The following is a 15126-nucleotide window of genomic DNA, read 5'->3' as shown; positions in this document are numbered from 1 at the left end:
AATAAAATGAATATTTCCAGATCCCTTTTGTTGTCACACACATGTATCAGAAACAGGGAAGGCACGGCTGTATACTTGCCAGCGGTCTTTGCTTGAAAAATGGATGCTTTTGCAAAGTGCTTAAGCTCCTCTTTCATGTCCCATACCATACATTGTAAGGAGCCAGAGCGGGTAAGATTTTTTTTTACATATAATAGTTGGCAGATGTTTCCCTAACCATCAGAGACACTTCAAAGATCATTGTACCTTTACAATTGATGTGTATATGAAAACTTTAGAACTTTCATAATTTTCAGCTGAATTGTGCTATTCTGATTGATGGAATTGTGTATTGAGGGGAAATTACATGAACTTTGCTGTATAGACTGAAATGCTGAACTAACGAAATGAATTGCTGCATTGACATTACTGGAATAGCTTGGTTACGGTTTAACAGTTTGTCTTTGTTTAGCATTCTTAATTTATTAGGTTAAGCTTTAAAAAATAATTGATTTTATGTCTGACAAAAGGTTTATTAATTACTAGCAAAATACCCGCGCTTCGCAGCGGCGAAGTACTGCCTTAAAATTTTTATTAAGAAGAAAATTAAACCTTTTTAAACTGAGGGAAAATATACCAATAAGTATTTGTTAAGGATCTCTTTGTATACCACATTGTGAGTTCGGCCCTCCGGTTGCAATATGGCCAAGCTGTGCGCTGAGCTTACTCTTGAGCATGCAACGTACAGTTGGCCACGTGAAAAGTAATCTTGTTTTAAATCTAACAGCTTGGATTGCTGCTGTCATAATCGGTTTGAGTTTCATGGTTTGTTTCAATTACGACAGTATTTGCAGGACTTGTGTTGAAGTGACATTCGGCATCTGTCAAGTGTTGTAAGTATACAACCGGTTTCATCGATAACTTCACATTCAGCTTTTGAGAGTTTAAACATTCATAAACATCAAAGTGTCCACTACTGAAATCGTCACCCATGAATCTAAGATATTTAAGAGGCATTGGCAGTTGTCGAAAGGTGTAAAATATTTGGCCATTTCGGTACACTTGAAGCGACAACCGAACAATTCAGTGGCAGCCATCAACTCACATGCAGATTCATATGTGAAGGGCTTAAGCATTTCACTCTTATAGTGCTCCTGTGTAATATAATTATCTCCTGTACCGTCATCAGTCCACACCTTGAACCTGTCCCAGTCATTCAATACATAAGACACAATGTTCCTCCGGATATCAAGAGTGAGCCTGATATGGCTGTGCAATATGTAACAAAGAGAATGGAAAAGGCAAGTGCCATCTCCGGGCATGGAAACCACTCGGTAAGTGACAGTTCTTTGATCGACGGTGATCACCTTGATAGACATGTTAATGGGGGTACGGATGGAATGACAAAGGAAATGGGTACCTGAACAATGTAAAGTAAGTCTAAAATACCTACACAATAACTATAATTGTAATAAACGAACAATAAAACAGCGGAGAAGCCATGCATTAAATAAAAACGCTGCAGTTATCAGCAGGGAGACGTGAATCCCGGCAAGGAAGGGAATGTAGAGACCAGAGCGACGGACAGCCTTATATAGGCAGGCAGCCAACAACTTGGGAGGCGTTGGGATGAGGGACCCAACGCCGCCTCACACGCCGACCAAGCTGCAGGCTATGGATGTATATATGTACGTAAGTAGGGTTCAGTTAGTGTTGGGAACCCGTGTACCAAATTTCTTGAAGATGGGCCCATAAGTAACAAAGACCATTGGAAAGTTCAATATGGCGGCGACAGTGGCGTCATACCACCAAAATAAGTACGTACATCGGTTTCGGTTAGTGCAGGGAAGCCACCTACCAAATTTTTTGAAGATGGGGCCATAAATAAGAAAGTTCAACATGGCTGACGTTGTTTACCGTTACGCGTAGAATTTTGAAATGAAACCTGCTTAACTTTTGTAAGTAAGCTGTAAGGAATGAGCCCGCCAAATTTCAGCCTTCTACCTACACGGGAAGTTGGAGAATTATTGACGTTGGAAAGTTCAATATGGCGACGGACAGTGGCATCATACCACCTAAATAAGTACGTACATTGGTTTCGGTAAGCGCAGGGAAGCTGCCTACCAAATTTCACGAAGATGGGGCCATAAATAAGAAAGTTCAACATGGTGGATGTTGTTGACCGTAAGATGTAAGGAATGAGCCTGCCAAATTTCAGCCTTCTACCTACACGGGAAGTTGGAGAATTAGTGATGAGTCAGTGAGTGAGTGAGTCAGTCAGTGAGGGCTTTGCCTTTTATTAGTATAGATTTACTTAGTGTTTTTAAAGGATAACAATGGGCATGTCTAACAGACAGAAGACATAAAAACCAACAGACAATAATCTAGTGAGGTTTTTTCTTCTTTACATCTGAGAATGACATAAGATGCTGTGTGCCTCTAGTGTCGCTCGGTAACAAAGAATTTCCACGTCGAATGAAACACCTTTTTAAAATTGTTGCAACTACAAGAGTCTAATTTGTACAACTTATGTATTAATTCTGCCTATGCTTCTTATGGTATTAATCACTTATTATGTTACACTGAACATAATGAACAGTTATGCTATTGTGACTGTGGTTTCACCAAGTTAATGTGTTACGTAACACTGTAGTTTGGAGTATATGCTCCCACATAACAAAGAATGTAAATTTAGGGTCAGTCTGACAAGAAAAGCATTTTCCTTAATAATGCAATAATCAACTCAAAACTAGTTTAGTTTCTCCATTCCCCATTGACTTAAATGCATTTTGCTGAATTTGGCAAAGTTCCCGAACAATTCAACAATTTCACTGAACTCGAGGCAAAGCAAATTCAGTTGGGTTTGCTCATTATTTGTTGCTACTATAAACAATTTGGCTGCATCCATGCTGATAAACATGTAAAATGGCAACGCTTATAGAAGAAATAAGAAACAAAAAGATCAGCACATGCCCGGAATACTATCAAAATAAATTAAATAACAAAATAATAATACATTTTACATAAAATTTATTATCATTATTCCTATAGGAGCAAACAGAAGGCAGTGTGTTTTATTGGTTAAGGCTTTGGACCTCAAACTCTGAGGTTGTGGGCTAAAATCCCCTTACAGTCAATGTGTGACCATGAGCAAGTCACTTGACCTGCCTGTTCCCCAATTGGAAAAAGAAACGAAATGTAAGCAATTGTATCATAAATGTTGTAAGCTGCCTTGGATAAAGGTGTTAGCCAGTTAAATAAATGTAAATGTAATCTTGACTTGAGTCCTAACACTTCACATGTAAGCTTTTTCCTTTTTAAAAACTTCTGTACAGTTCACTAAAATATGTAGAACGAAATGGCATAATTTTTGGCAAACATGATCATTTAGTAATCTTGGGTTGATTGTGCCTGCTTTTACCTGTATTTTCTTAAAAGGGGTAAGCAATGGAAATCAGGCAAAGTAGGCAATCATCTAAAAGTACAAACAATCGAAACGCAGAACACATTTAATCTATATACTCAATTAAATTGTTAAAATTAATGTAAAAATTATCTTTAGAAAAAGAATGCTCATTCCATTCACCTTGCATTTTTATACTTTCAGGTACAGTATATCTACTCTCATACCAATCTCTCATGTAAGCTTCACTCTTTGTACATTATTGTCTCCAAATCTCTGTTAGTTTCAAGGTAAAATGCTAAACAATTGGGTAAAATAGTCTGCAATGCCTTACTTGTATTATTTCTGGAATTTAACTAAGATTCTTCACAAACTGTAAGGAATAAATAAACGGGATGTAGAAAAACATGGGTATTTAGTATTGTTTGTGTGTCCACATAAAAATAAGCACCTTTCACACTGGCATTAATATTACAATCTTTATATTTTTTGTGTGTATTATGATAATATAAAAGAGCCATCTACTTATTGGTTTACCATAACAAGTAAAATCTATTGAGTGTGCTTGAAAATCTATTGCCGTGTTTCTAGCAGAATTAGGACTAATGAATGATTAATACACCTATATACGGTACATGACTGTATTAAAATAGTTCATTCTTATTTTGGTCAGCTTTTGAGATGAGTTATACAAACAGCAATGATTTTAGAGATAAGACCTTACATGTCCACATAATCTTCTTATTACTATTACAGCCATTCTTTCTTGTTCACTATTGCCAGTGCCTTTAATGTGCTCAAAATCCTTTGAGGACAACCCTTTTGTTGAAGCTCTGTCTTATGTGTTCATTTTTTCTTTAGTTGCTTCAGTGAACATTTACATTTTGCAAACTACATGACTACTGTTGTAGTTTCCTTGAAGTAACCATGAGTGCAGTATAGCAACCTTGAGCTTACTTCTTTATTACAGTCTGCTGCACATTTAAACCTAAACAAACTAACAGAGAATGTTTTAGGTGACATCGCAGGTGTCTAGTATGGTAAAAAAAATCAAAAAAAATCAGTTTTTCATTTACAAAGCAGTTATCTCATATTTCTCATTGATGCTGATCTGTAATATACTTTTTGTCATATTCTTGAATTATTCACTTAAACTGTTCATTACAGGATTATATAGTTTTGTGATAACCTCTGTGGTTTTGTGTAGCAATAGAACTAATCCAGATATAAAATGTGTGTTTATGCCTGAAATCGCCAAATTTCAGCCCATATAATGTACATTACCGTAAGAGCTATGCAACAATCTCTATACATAAAAAAACATGAACTAAGTAAAACCAAATGTAAACTACACTTAAGTCTTTTCCTACTAACATCAGAGTGAATATATCACATATGTTTAGAAGTGCATATTGATAGGTTTTCTGAGGTTTGAGTGTCAAAAATGAAAGACATTTGACTCGTTCAGGTCTTTCTTTGGCAGATGAAGAATCATAGGGTAAGTTTTCACAGCTATTTCTCTATTAACAAGGATTCTAAGAGGCTATATCTAACTCAAGCCAGCTTCACCTGGTCTGTTTCTTCTCTTAAATTACATCCTGTATAAAGCATATTCTTTATTTATTCTTTGCAATTTGCGAATTCCAGTATTGTGCTTGGCATCTTTTGCGAATATATGTGAAATGATGGGAGTTAATTTGTTAAAAGAATTCCTAAAAAAAGTGAGCTGAATTTTCATATGAATTTAAAATTCCAGCATAACAGACAGTATAAACATTCTCGTACTGGAATTAAAATATTTCAGCAATGGAGATTAATCCTGACAAAAGGTCAAACTTCATAAGAAAGAAATTATGATATAGTAAAACAGTATAAATGAAAAAAAATTATGTACATATGATATGACAATGGTCAATGATGCTGCTTAACAGCTTGAGAAATCTGTATTAGAGTCATTTCTTGATCACTTGATCATAATAATAATAATAATAATAATAAATCTGGGAAGCACGGTGGCGCAGTGGGTAGCGCTTCCTGGGTCCTCCCTCCATGGAGTTTGCATGTTCTTCCCGTGTCTGCGTGGGTTTCCTCCAGGTACTCCGGTCTCCTCCCACAGTCCAAAGACATGCAGGTTAGGTGCATTGGTGATCCTAAATTGTCCCTAGTGTGTGTTTGGTGTGTGTGTGTGCACCCTGCAGTGGGCTGGTGCCCTGCCTGGGGTTTGTTTCCTGCCTTGTGCCCTGTTTTGGCTGGGATTGGCTCCAGCAGACCTCCGTGACCCTGTGTTTGGATTCAGCGGGTTGGAAAATTGATGGATGGATGGATAATGGATGGATAATAATAACTTTTATTTATATTGTACCTTTCCCATGCACTTTCTGCATTGAGTCTGCTTGCGCACAGGGACAACAAAGGAGCTGCCAGTAACATGTTGACACTGGCAACACTCCTCCCAGACTGTGCTTCACCCATGTTTTAACCCCATGTACATGCAGTCAAACACTCAAAGAACTGTATACGTGAAGAGATCTGTAATGCTCAGCATAGACAGAGCCACTCCTGTTTTAATTTGTCTACCTATGTAGCTTGTATACTTCATTTGACCCAATGTGTTTAGATTTAGATTGAATATTATTTAGGTTTTTCACTTCATTCAATTTCCTGTTTCTTTTACTCTGATTGTATTTGTGTACATAAAAATATAAGAATATACTTGATTGTATATTACTGTATGGCACAATTTATTGTATTGTACTGTAAAATCTTCCATTGAGTGAAATAAACTTGCACCACTCCATACCAATTTGTTTAGTTTTTTTTTTTGTTTGTTTTTTTCTGTGCAGAAAAAAGTACTTAAACTACATTCAAACAGACATAACGAGGCAAAACACAAATTAAAAAAAGTAAATCAGAAATACAAAGTCAGCATTTTAAACATCTGGAAATCACATAAGGAAAAATGATGTTACTTAACATAATATTAACATTGACACAATATACCAACTTGTACTGACAGGCATTATGTTTTAAAATTAAATACATTTTATTGTACCTTAACCTGGAGTTTAGCTTCTGTAATTTTGCCCTTCCAGGATGCAATACATTTTAAATTGTCCATTGAGCAGGCCATTGTTCTGTTTAGGGGAAAAGAAAACGGATTGTGTAAAACAAACATATTTAAAATTTGTTATTAGATTAACTAAGAATTTATTTACTACCTCTACTGCTTCTACATGCTTAAAATAGATTATTATTAACTCCGTATTATTGTGTTTCTTTTGGTCATAAAATCAGTCAACTTCTCCCAATGAATTTCACCAATGAAGTATGCAGTTTTGCACAGTTCACAAAATTGAACATAAAAAAATTCAACTAACAATGAAATAAAATAAAAGACACATTTGTAAATAAATACAGTGCATCACTTTTTCCACATTTTGTTATGTTACAGCCTTATTGCAAAATGGATTAAATTAATTTTTTTCCTCAGAATTCTACACACAACATCCCATAATGACAACGTGAAAAAAGTTTTTTGCAAATTTATTAAAAATAAAAAAATTGAGAAAGCACATGTACATAAGTATTCACAGCCTTTGCCATGAAGCTCAAAATTGAGCTCAGGTGCATCCTGTTTCCCCTGATCATCCTTGAGATGTTTCTGCAGCTTAATTGGAGTCCACCTGTGGTAAATTCAGTTGATTGGACATGATTTGGAAAAGCACACAGCTGTCTATATAAGGTCCCACAGTTGGCAGTTCATGTCAGAGCACAAACCAAGCATGAAGTCAAAGGAATTGTCTCGAGGCACAAATCTGGGGAAGGTTACAGAAAAATTTCTGCTGCTTTGAAGGTCCCAATGAGCACAGTGGCCTCCATCATCCGTAAGTGGAAGAAGTTCGAAACCACCAGGACTCTTCCTAGAGCTGGCTGGCCATCTAAACTGAGTGATCGGGGGAGAAGGGCCTTAGTCAGGGAGGTGTCCAAGAACCCGATGGTCACTCTGTCAGAGCTCCAGAGGTCCTCTGTGGAGAGAGGAGAACCTTCCAGAAGGACAACCATCTCTGCAGCAATCCACCAATCAGGCCTGTATGCTAGAGTGGGCAGACGGAAGCCACTCCTTAGTAAAAGGCACATGGCAGCCTGCCTGGAGTTTGCCAAAAGGCACCTGAAGGACTCTCAGACCACGAGAAACAAAATTCTCTGGTCTGATGAGACAAAGATTGAACTCTTGGTGTGAATGCCAGGCGTCATGTTTGGAGGAAACCAGGCACTGCTCATCACCAGGCCAATACCATCCCTACAGTGAAGCATGGTGGTGTCAGCATCATGCTGTGGGGATGTTTTTCAGTGACAGGTACTGGGAGACTAGTCAGGATAAAGGGAAAGATGACTGCAGCAATGTACAGACATATTCTGGATGAAAACCTGCTCCAGAGCGCTCTTGACCTCAGACTGGGGCGACGGTTCATCTTTCAGCAGGACAACAACCCTAAGCACACAGCCAAGATATCAAAGGAGTGGCTTCAGGACAACTCTGTGAATGTCCTTGAGTGGCCCAGCCAGAGCCCAGACTTGAATCCGATTGAACATCTCTGGAGAGATCTTAAAATGGCTGTGCACCGATGCTTCCCATCCATCCTGATGGAGCTTAAGAGGTGCTGCAAAGAGGAATGGGCGAAACTGGCCAAGGATAGGTGTGCCAAGCTTGTGGCATCATATTCAAAAAACTTGAGGCTGTAATTGCTGCCAAAGGTGCATCGACAAAGTATTGAGCAAAGGCTGTGAATACTTATGTACATGTGATTTCTCAGTTTTTTTATTTTTAATAAATTTGCAAAATCCTCAAGTAAACTTTTTCACATTGTCATTATGGGGTGTTGTGTGTAGAATTCTGAGGAAAAAAATGAATTTAATCCATTTTGGAATAAGGCTGTAACATAACAAAATATGGAAAAAGTGATGTGCTGTGAATACTTTCCGGATGCACTGTAGATAGATAGATAGATACTTAATACCAAAGTGGAAATTCATATACTCCAGCAGCAGCATACTGATAAAAACCATATTAATTAAAGAGCAATAAAAAAAAGAAGTGCAAGTTAAGGTGGAGAGTGCGAGGCAGGTATAACAGTCTATAATCTTGTATAATGTTAACTTTTACCCCCCCAAGTGGAATTGAAGAGTCGCATAGTGTGGGGGAGGAACGATCTCCTCAGTCTGTCAGTGGAGCAGGACAATGATACCAGTCTGTCGCTGAAGCTGCTCCTCTGTTTAGAGATGATACTGTTCAGTGGATGCAGTGGATTCTCCATGATTGACAGGAGTCTGCTCAGCGCCCGTCGCTCTGCCACAGATGTCAAACTGTCCAGCTCCGTGCCTACAATAGAGCCTGCCTTCCTCACCAGTCTGTCCAGACGTGAGGCATCCCTCTTCTTTATGCTGCCTCCCCAGCACAAATAAGTATATTGAATATAGTCTTGTTTGTTTTTAAATGCGTTATTTGTCAGTTGGACAGGTTCTAAATAGATGTGGTTATCACAAAATCATTTCTGAAAGAAAGAGTATACAGAAGACACTGTATGCCAAAGCCTCTATAAAATAGACTATATAAAAGAAGCTGAAAAAAGAATAAATTAACATGTGTTTTGTTTTAATATGTGTTACTATTAAATGTACTGATGACGTAATAAAGCATAGAATAAGGTATGAGCTCTCCCAACATCTTCTCCTACTTTTACAAATTATATCCTGTCCCTCTTCCTATTTATCCTCACAACAACAAATGTCCAGTATAATACTAGTGCTTGCCAGCTCAGAAGCTTTTAGATGACTCCCTTCCATTGTAAGTTGCATTAATAATGGAGATGAGTCAGAGTACAGGAGGCTTGTGGAGAACTTTGTTTTGTGATGGAAGGAGAACCACATACACCTCAAGACCACCAAGACAAAAGAGATGGTGGTGAATATCCTCAGTGACAATGAGCCTCATGTGGAAGAGGTGCAGAGCTACAAGTACCTGGGGGTTCATATTAACAGCAAACTGGAATGGTCTGACAACACATTCGTGCTGAACAAGAAGGGCCAGAGCAGACTGTACTGCCTAAAGTGATGCAGGTATTTTGGTGTATGTAGCAAGCTGATGAAAATATTATATCAGTCTGTACTAGTCAGTGCATTGTTATATGCTGTGGACTCCTGTGGAAGCAACTTAAACTCAAAAGATGTACAATTTCTGAACAAACATATCAGGAAAGCCTACTCCATTACAAGGGCAAACTCTGGACACACTGAAAGCTGTTGTGGAAAAGAGGATTGTGCCAAAATTGGATGCCATCATGAAAAAAACCCTCTATCCCTTCCAGGGGCACTTTTAGCCACAGGCTCATACCAACATGGTATGCTAAGAAGTGCCTCTGGGATTTTTTTTCTTCCTCTGCTATTAGACAATTCAGTGCTTCCTCCTGACATCCCAAATTAAATGCTGATACTCTTTAAGCTCATTTTGCAATTTCTGCACCATATACAGGTACATTTATTACTAATTTATTCATTGATTGTATTTGTCCTGTGAGTCTGTATCTTTGTTTCTATGTTTCTGCTGCTGTATGTATATATATTTTCACTTGGGATTATTAAACTTTATCTAATCTAACCTAATACTTTGTGTTTATATACATTGACATTTATAAGAGATTTTTTTTCTGAATCACCTCTTGACATTTAACTGTAGAACATTTAGTAGACAGAACAGAAATAGTAGCCAACTGTGAAATATACTCTAATGCACAAAATGTTTAGTTTTCTTTTCTCTAAGAAATGATGATAGGTACAATTCTCAATCATGCAAGCATGAAAATGCAACAGTGCTCCATGTGTAATCTGTAAATCAAAGAGTTTCATAGCATACAGAACAACAGCAATGCAGATTTAGATTTGAAGATGAGCAGTTACCTCGAAACAGTATGTATGGGCTCTTTGTGCTGTGGAAGGGCAGCATGGGAAATTATTAGAAGCAACACAAAATTAGGAGTTTGGACTACAACTGCAGTATTTTCAGATTATAAACTGGAGGAGAGAGAAATACTTGAAAAAGTATATGGTACCTATTTGCATATAGTATAACTTGTGTAAACAAATTGTCTTTAGTTCTTATATAAAAGAGTGTTATGAATATATCTTTTTTAAAAAAAATGTTACAGCACTAAAGTTCACTAACATTCATGTACCAAAATGCATATTGTACATAAGTGGGAAAATTCAAACAAGAGTCAAAAAACATACCTTGCTGTATCTTGTCTTAGAGCATTAAGGAAAGTATCAGGATGAAATAATTCTGATAGATCAAGAGTATCAGATAGTAAAGTCTGTTTTTCTGCCTTTTCAACCCAGCTCTGAAAAATATAAAAAAATAATTATGGTATTTTGAACAACTAGACGATTAACATTGATACTGTATCAAATTGCACTCCTAGCAGAAATAAAAGCTAGTTGAAGACAATAGTAAAGCAGATATTCCAAGACCATCTGTATGGCATATTTAATATACATGCATTCATCCATTTTCAGAATCTGCTTATTCCATTGCAGAGTCATGGTAGCCCAAGGCCTTCTGAAGTTACTTCAAGCAAGTGGCAGGAACCAACCATCACAAGGCACACTCACACATACTGTATATGGTGTCACTCACCTACTCTTGGCCAGCTTAGAGCTGCCAATTACCAACATGTACATATTAGGTATATAATAATGGAAGAAAAGCAGAGCATACAGAGAAAACCTACATGGACATGAGCAGACTATACAAACTCCATACAGAGATGGGAAAACTAACCACTGAACTACCACACTTGGCATCAAAGAAGTAAAAGAAAGTCGTAAAAATTACATCTTACATTACCAAAATGCTAAAATGCACAACACAATACAAAATCAAAGAGAATAATACAAAAAAGACAAGAGTTCATGAGAGATGAAAACTTTAAGAAAGAGGAATTAAAACTTGTGAATATGAAAAGTGAAAACTCATTAGTACATTTATTAATAATACTACAGGTTAAACCAAAAGTTAACTCAACAATTAGGATTCCAAGGCTCTCCGCCAGAACTTTCTAGTAACACATGGATATCAAGATATATTTTAAAGGGGTGATAAACTTAAAATATAATGAGAGTTACAACCGTTTAAACTGACAGTTTTGGTCTATAAGAGATATCCTTAGTAATTTCAGGAGGCAAGAAAATTAGAAAAATTGCGAATACCTAGACATTTAATGTTCAAATTGTGGCAATTTGATACACTCCGAGAAGAAATGAAAGCCAGTCAAATTGACAGATGTATTTATGGAAAGTGGATCATTAATAGAGGATAATAGTTACATGTCTTTGTTACTCATTTACAAGAGTTCATGAAACACTTTTAAAACGTGCATATTTAAAAAGTTATTTAGTCACTCGAATGTTGCTTTGGCTATAGGGGTTAGAGATGTTGCTACAGTATATTGAAATGTTGAACCATGAATTTTGCAATCCATTTCCATTAAAGGTTGTAGTAAACCCATCAGATTTCAAACATAACAAGGATTTAATTTAATATTGTTTCTTTGTATCAGTATACTGCTGCTGGATTATGTGAATTTCCCCTTGGGATTAATAAAGTATCTATCTATCTATAAAGGTGCCAATGCACTATTTTTGAAGTGAAACACTAATATACTATTAAATAAAAAAACAAAAAAAAACCAAACAATTCACACATTCTTCAGCTTGTTTAGTTAGTACAAGGCCGTAAGGATGAAAAGTCTTTGGTACAAGAAAGGAGTCACTGCAGCCCTGTGTGGGATGTCTATCCACTGAACCTCATACCCATAGCCACCAATCATCAAACCTACATGTCCTTGGGTTCTGATAGAAAACTAAAGGACCTGGAGAACCACCAATTATGTGAGGAGATAATGTGCAAAATGTACATGTTGCAATACTACTACTACTACTACTCCTCCTCCACTAACTACATACAATTAGAGGAGGAGTGAAAACCCACAAGCAGCGCTAGTAGAGCTGATGGAAGTGAAGGGTGTATTCTAGAAATCTGGTATGATGGCCTACGTATGTTCAGTGTCACAAAAGTAAGTTGCTTTTGGTTAACTTGGACTAATTTAGCCCACATCTCTTTTGTACTGTGGGAAAAATGATTTCTTCCCAAGGACTGTTGGTGATGGACCAGTTCTACATTTTTTTAAAATGTAATCTTTTATGGTAACAAAAACACAATAGTGAAGAATACTTTTGCCAGCTAAGAGAATATATAGTATATGCTTTGTGACTTATTTATAACAGCATATCAGCAACTATACTGTATGTGAATAAGGGAAAGCTAAATAACACCATCTGAAAAAATGTTTACACAGAAATCATATGATGTACTTGTCTATTTTGTAAAACCTCAGTAGAAGCCAGAGAAGAACCGAGACAGAACAGAGTGAAATATGCAATATGTCCCATATTTATCAACTGTAACATGAGATCTGTATACATTTAAGGAATTATCACCATTTACTTTGTGCTAGCCACAACCGACTAGAAATTACACACATCTCCCCACTCAGGTGGCTAAATGTGTATTAAAATACAATACAACAGTAGTCCATACAAATTACTATCATTAGTGCTTGGTGAGAGCATAATGAAACCCTTGGGTAATACACTGCTGCTTGTTTATACTCTGGGTAACAGCTTGAAGCATACTGTACAATTATTTGCCTAGATGCCTTTTAAATGTAAGCGAAGATTAAGAAGACATTTTTTCCACTAAAGCAGAATTATTTACACCTCAATTATGTAGGTCAAAGTAGCACAGTATTTATCTAATGTTATTAAAATATTCAGTTTTCAAATAGCACAGATTACACAGAGTATGTTTCCTTTGAATATTTAGCATATTCATTATTTAATTGGCTCTTTTAGGAAATCTTGATGAAGAAGATGCTTTCCTAGAACAATTATAGAGTAAAGGAAAAACAGGCAACATTAGGACAGTTTCTTGCTTTTAATGAGGTTTAAAAGTGGTATAGAATTTGGTAAAAAGAAACAAACAAGTAGGTTAATTCTTAAGGGTGTGAATCAGTCTGCAACCAGATAAATGTGTGCAGGCCTGCCTGCCAGTATATAAGAAAGACATAGAATCACTAGAAATTGTGCAGATATGAGCAAATAATTACATTCCTGTGTGGTTTAAGCCTGAAATAACTAACACTATTTTAATGCTGGACGGATTTCATCTGATTTGAGCAATGTTATGTGGAAAAAAAATGCAGCAGGGAGACAGGCCATCTGTGTCAATAACAAAGGTGTATACGGAAGCACCTTAAGGTATAAGGACTTTGTTAAATGGTGAGACTCGAGCTACCTACAACTGAACACCAGCAAAACCAAGGAGCTGGTGGTGGATTTTAGGAGGCCCAGCCCCCTCCTGGACCCTGTGATTATCAGAGGCGACTGTGTGCAGAGGGTACAGACCTATAAATACCTGGGGGTGCAGCTGGATGATAAACTGGACTGGACTGCCAATACTGATGCTCTGTGCAAGAGAGGACAGAGCCGACTATACTTCCTTAGAAGGCTGGCGTCCTTCAACATCTGCAATAAGATGCTGCAGATGTTCTACCAGACAGTTGTGGCGAGTGCCCTCATCTACGCGGTGGTGTGTTGGAGAGGCAGCATAAAGTAGAAGGACACCTCACGCCTGGACAAACTGTTAAGGAACACAGGCTCTACTGTAGGTACGGAGCTGGACAGTTTGACATCTGTGGCAGAGCGACGGGCACTGAGCAGGCTCCTGTCAATCATGGAGAATCCACTGAACAGTATCATCTCCAGACAGAGGAGTATCTTCAGCGACAAATTGCTGCCACTGTCCTACTCCACTGACAGACTGAGGAGATCGCTCCTCCCCCACACTATGGGACTCTTCAATTCCACTTGAGGGGGTAAACGTTAACATTACAGTGATCCCTCGCTATATCGTGCTTCGACTTTCGCGGCTTCACACCATCGCGGATTTTAAATGTAAGCATATCTAAATATATATCACAGATTTCTCACTGGTTCGCGGATTTCTGCGGACAATGGGTCTTTCAATTTATGTTACATGCTTCCTCAGTTTGTTTGCCCAGTTGATTTCATACAAGGGACGCTATCCAATCAGAGCACGTATTACGTATTAAATAAAACTCCTAAATGATATACGATATGCTTCCCGTGCGCTGCTTCGCACACTTAAAAGCTCTAACAGCCCATATTGATTTTTCATTGTTTGTTTTTCTCTGTCTCTCTCGCTCTCTCTGAGAAATACAGGCAGATACTTATCCATCATGCAATACCATCAGGGAGGCGTATGATTGGCCCCATTATCTGCTCCTTATGGAGGGGGTGTGAGCAGAGGGGCTGTTTGCTTAGAAGATACAGACGCGCCTGTAAAAAAAAATGCTGAAAGGCTACCTTAACATTGATCCCGTCATTGCGCCGCTTTATCGCGGTGCTTGCATACTTAAACCGCTATAAACTAGGGTTTACTGTATAACTGTGCGGAGAATATTTATAAACAGTGTGGGAGAGTTTCTAAGAACTTAAAATATATAAAAATAACCATACAAACATATGGTTTCTACTTCGTGGATTTTCACCTATCGCAGGGGGTTCTGGAACGCAACCCCCGCGATTGAGGAGGGATTACTGTATACAAG

The 15126-nt window shown here is 37.6% G+C and overlaps 1 protein-coding gene across 1 annotated transcript in view; it reads right to left on the bottom strand.

Moving 5' to 3' along the window:
- The window catches only part of LOC120523157 (cytoplasmic dynein 2 heavy chain 1), a 417821-nt gene that overhangs the window by 8469 nt on the left and 394226 nt on the right, over positions 1-15126 (bottom strand). The window contains exons 87-88 of the mRNA XM_039744175.1: positions 10667-10776; positions 6435-6516 (exon numbers count right to left, since the gene is read on the bottom strand). Coding sequence (XP_039600109.1) covers positions 6435-6516; positions 10667-10776 — 192 coding nt within the window. The remainder of the gene's footprint in view (positions 1-6434; positions 6517-10666; positions 10777-15126) is intronic.

This window comes from Polypterus senegalus, chromosome 2 (assembly GCF_016835505.1).
Source record: "Polypterus senegalus isolate Bchr_013 chromosome 2, ASM1683550v1, whole genome shotgun sequence".
NCBI lineage: Eukaryota > Metazoa > Chordata > Cladistia > Polypteriformes > Polypteridae > Polypterus > Polypterus senegalus.
The sequence above is the reverse complement of the archived record's forward strand: the minus strand, read 5'-3'. Positions and strand labels throughout refer to the sequence as shown.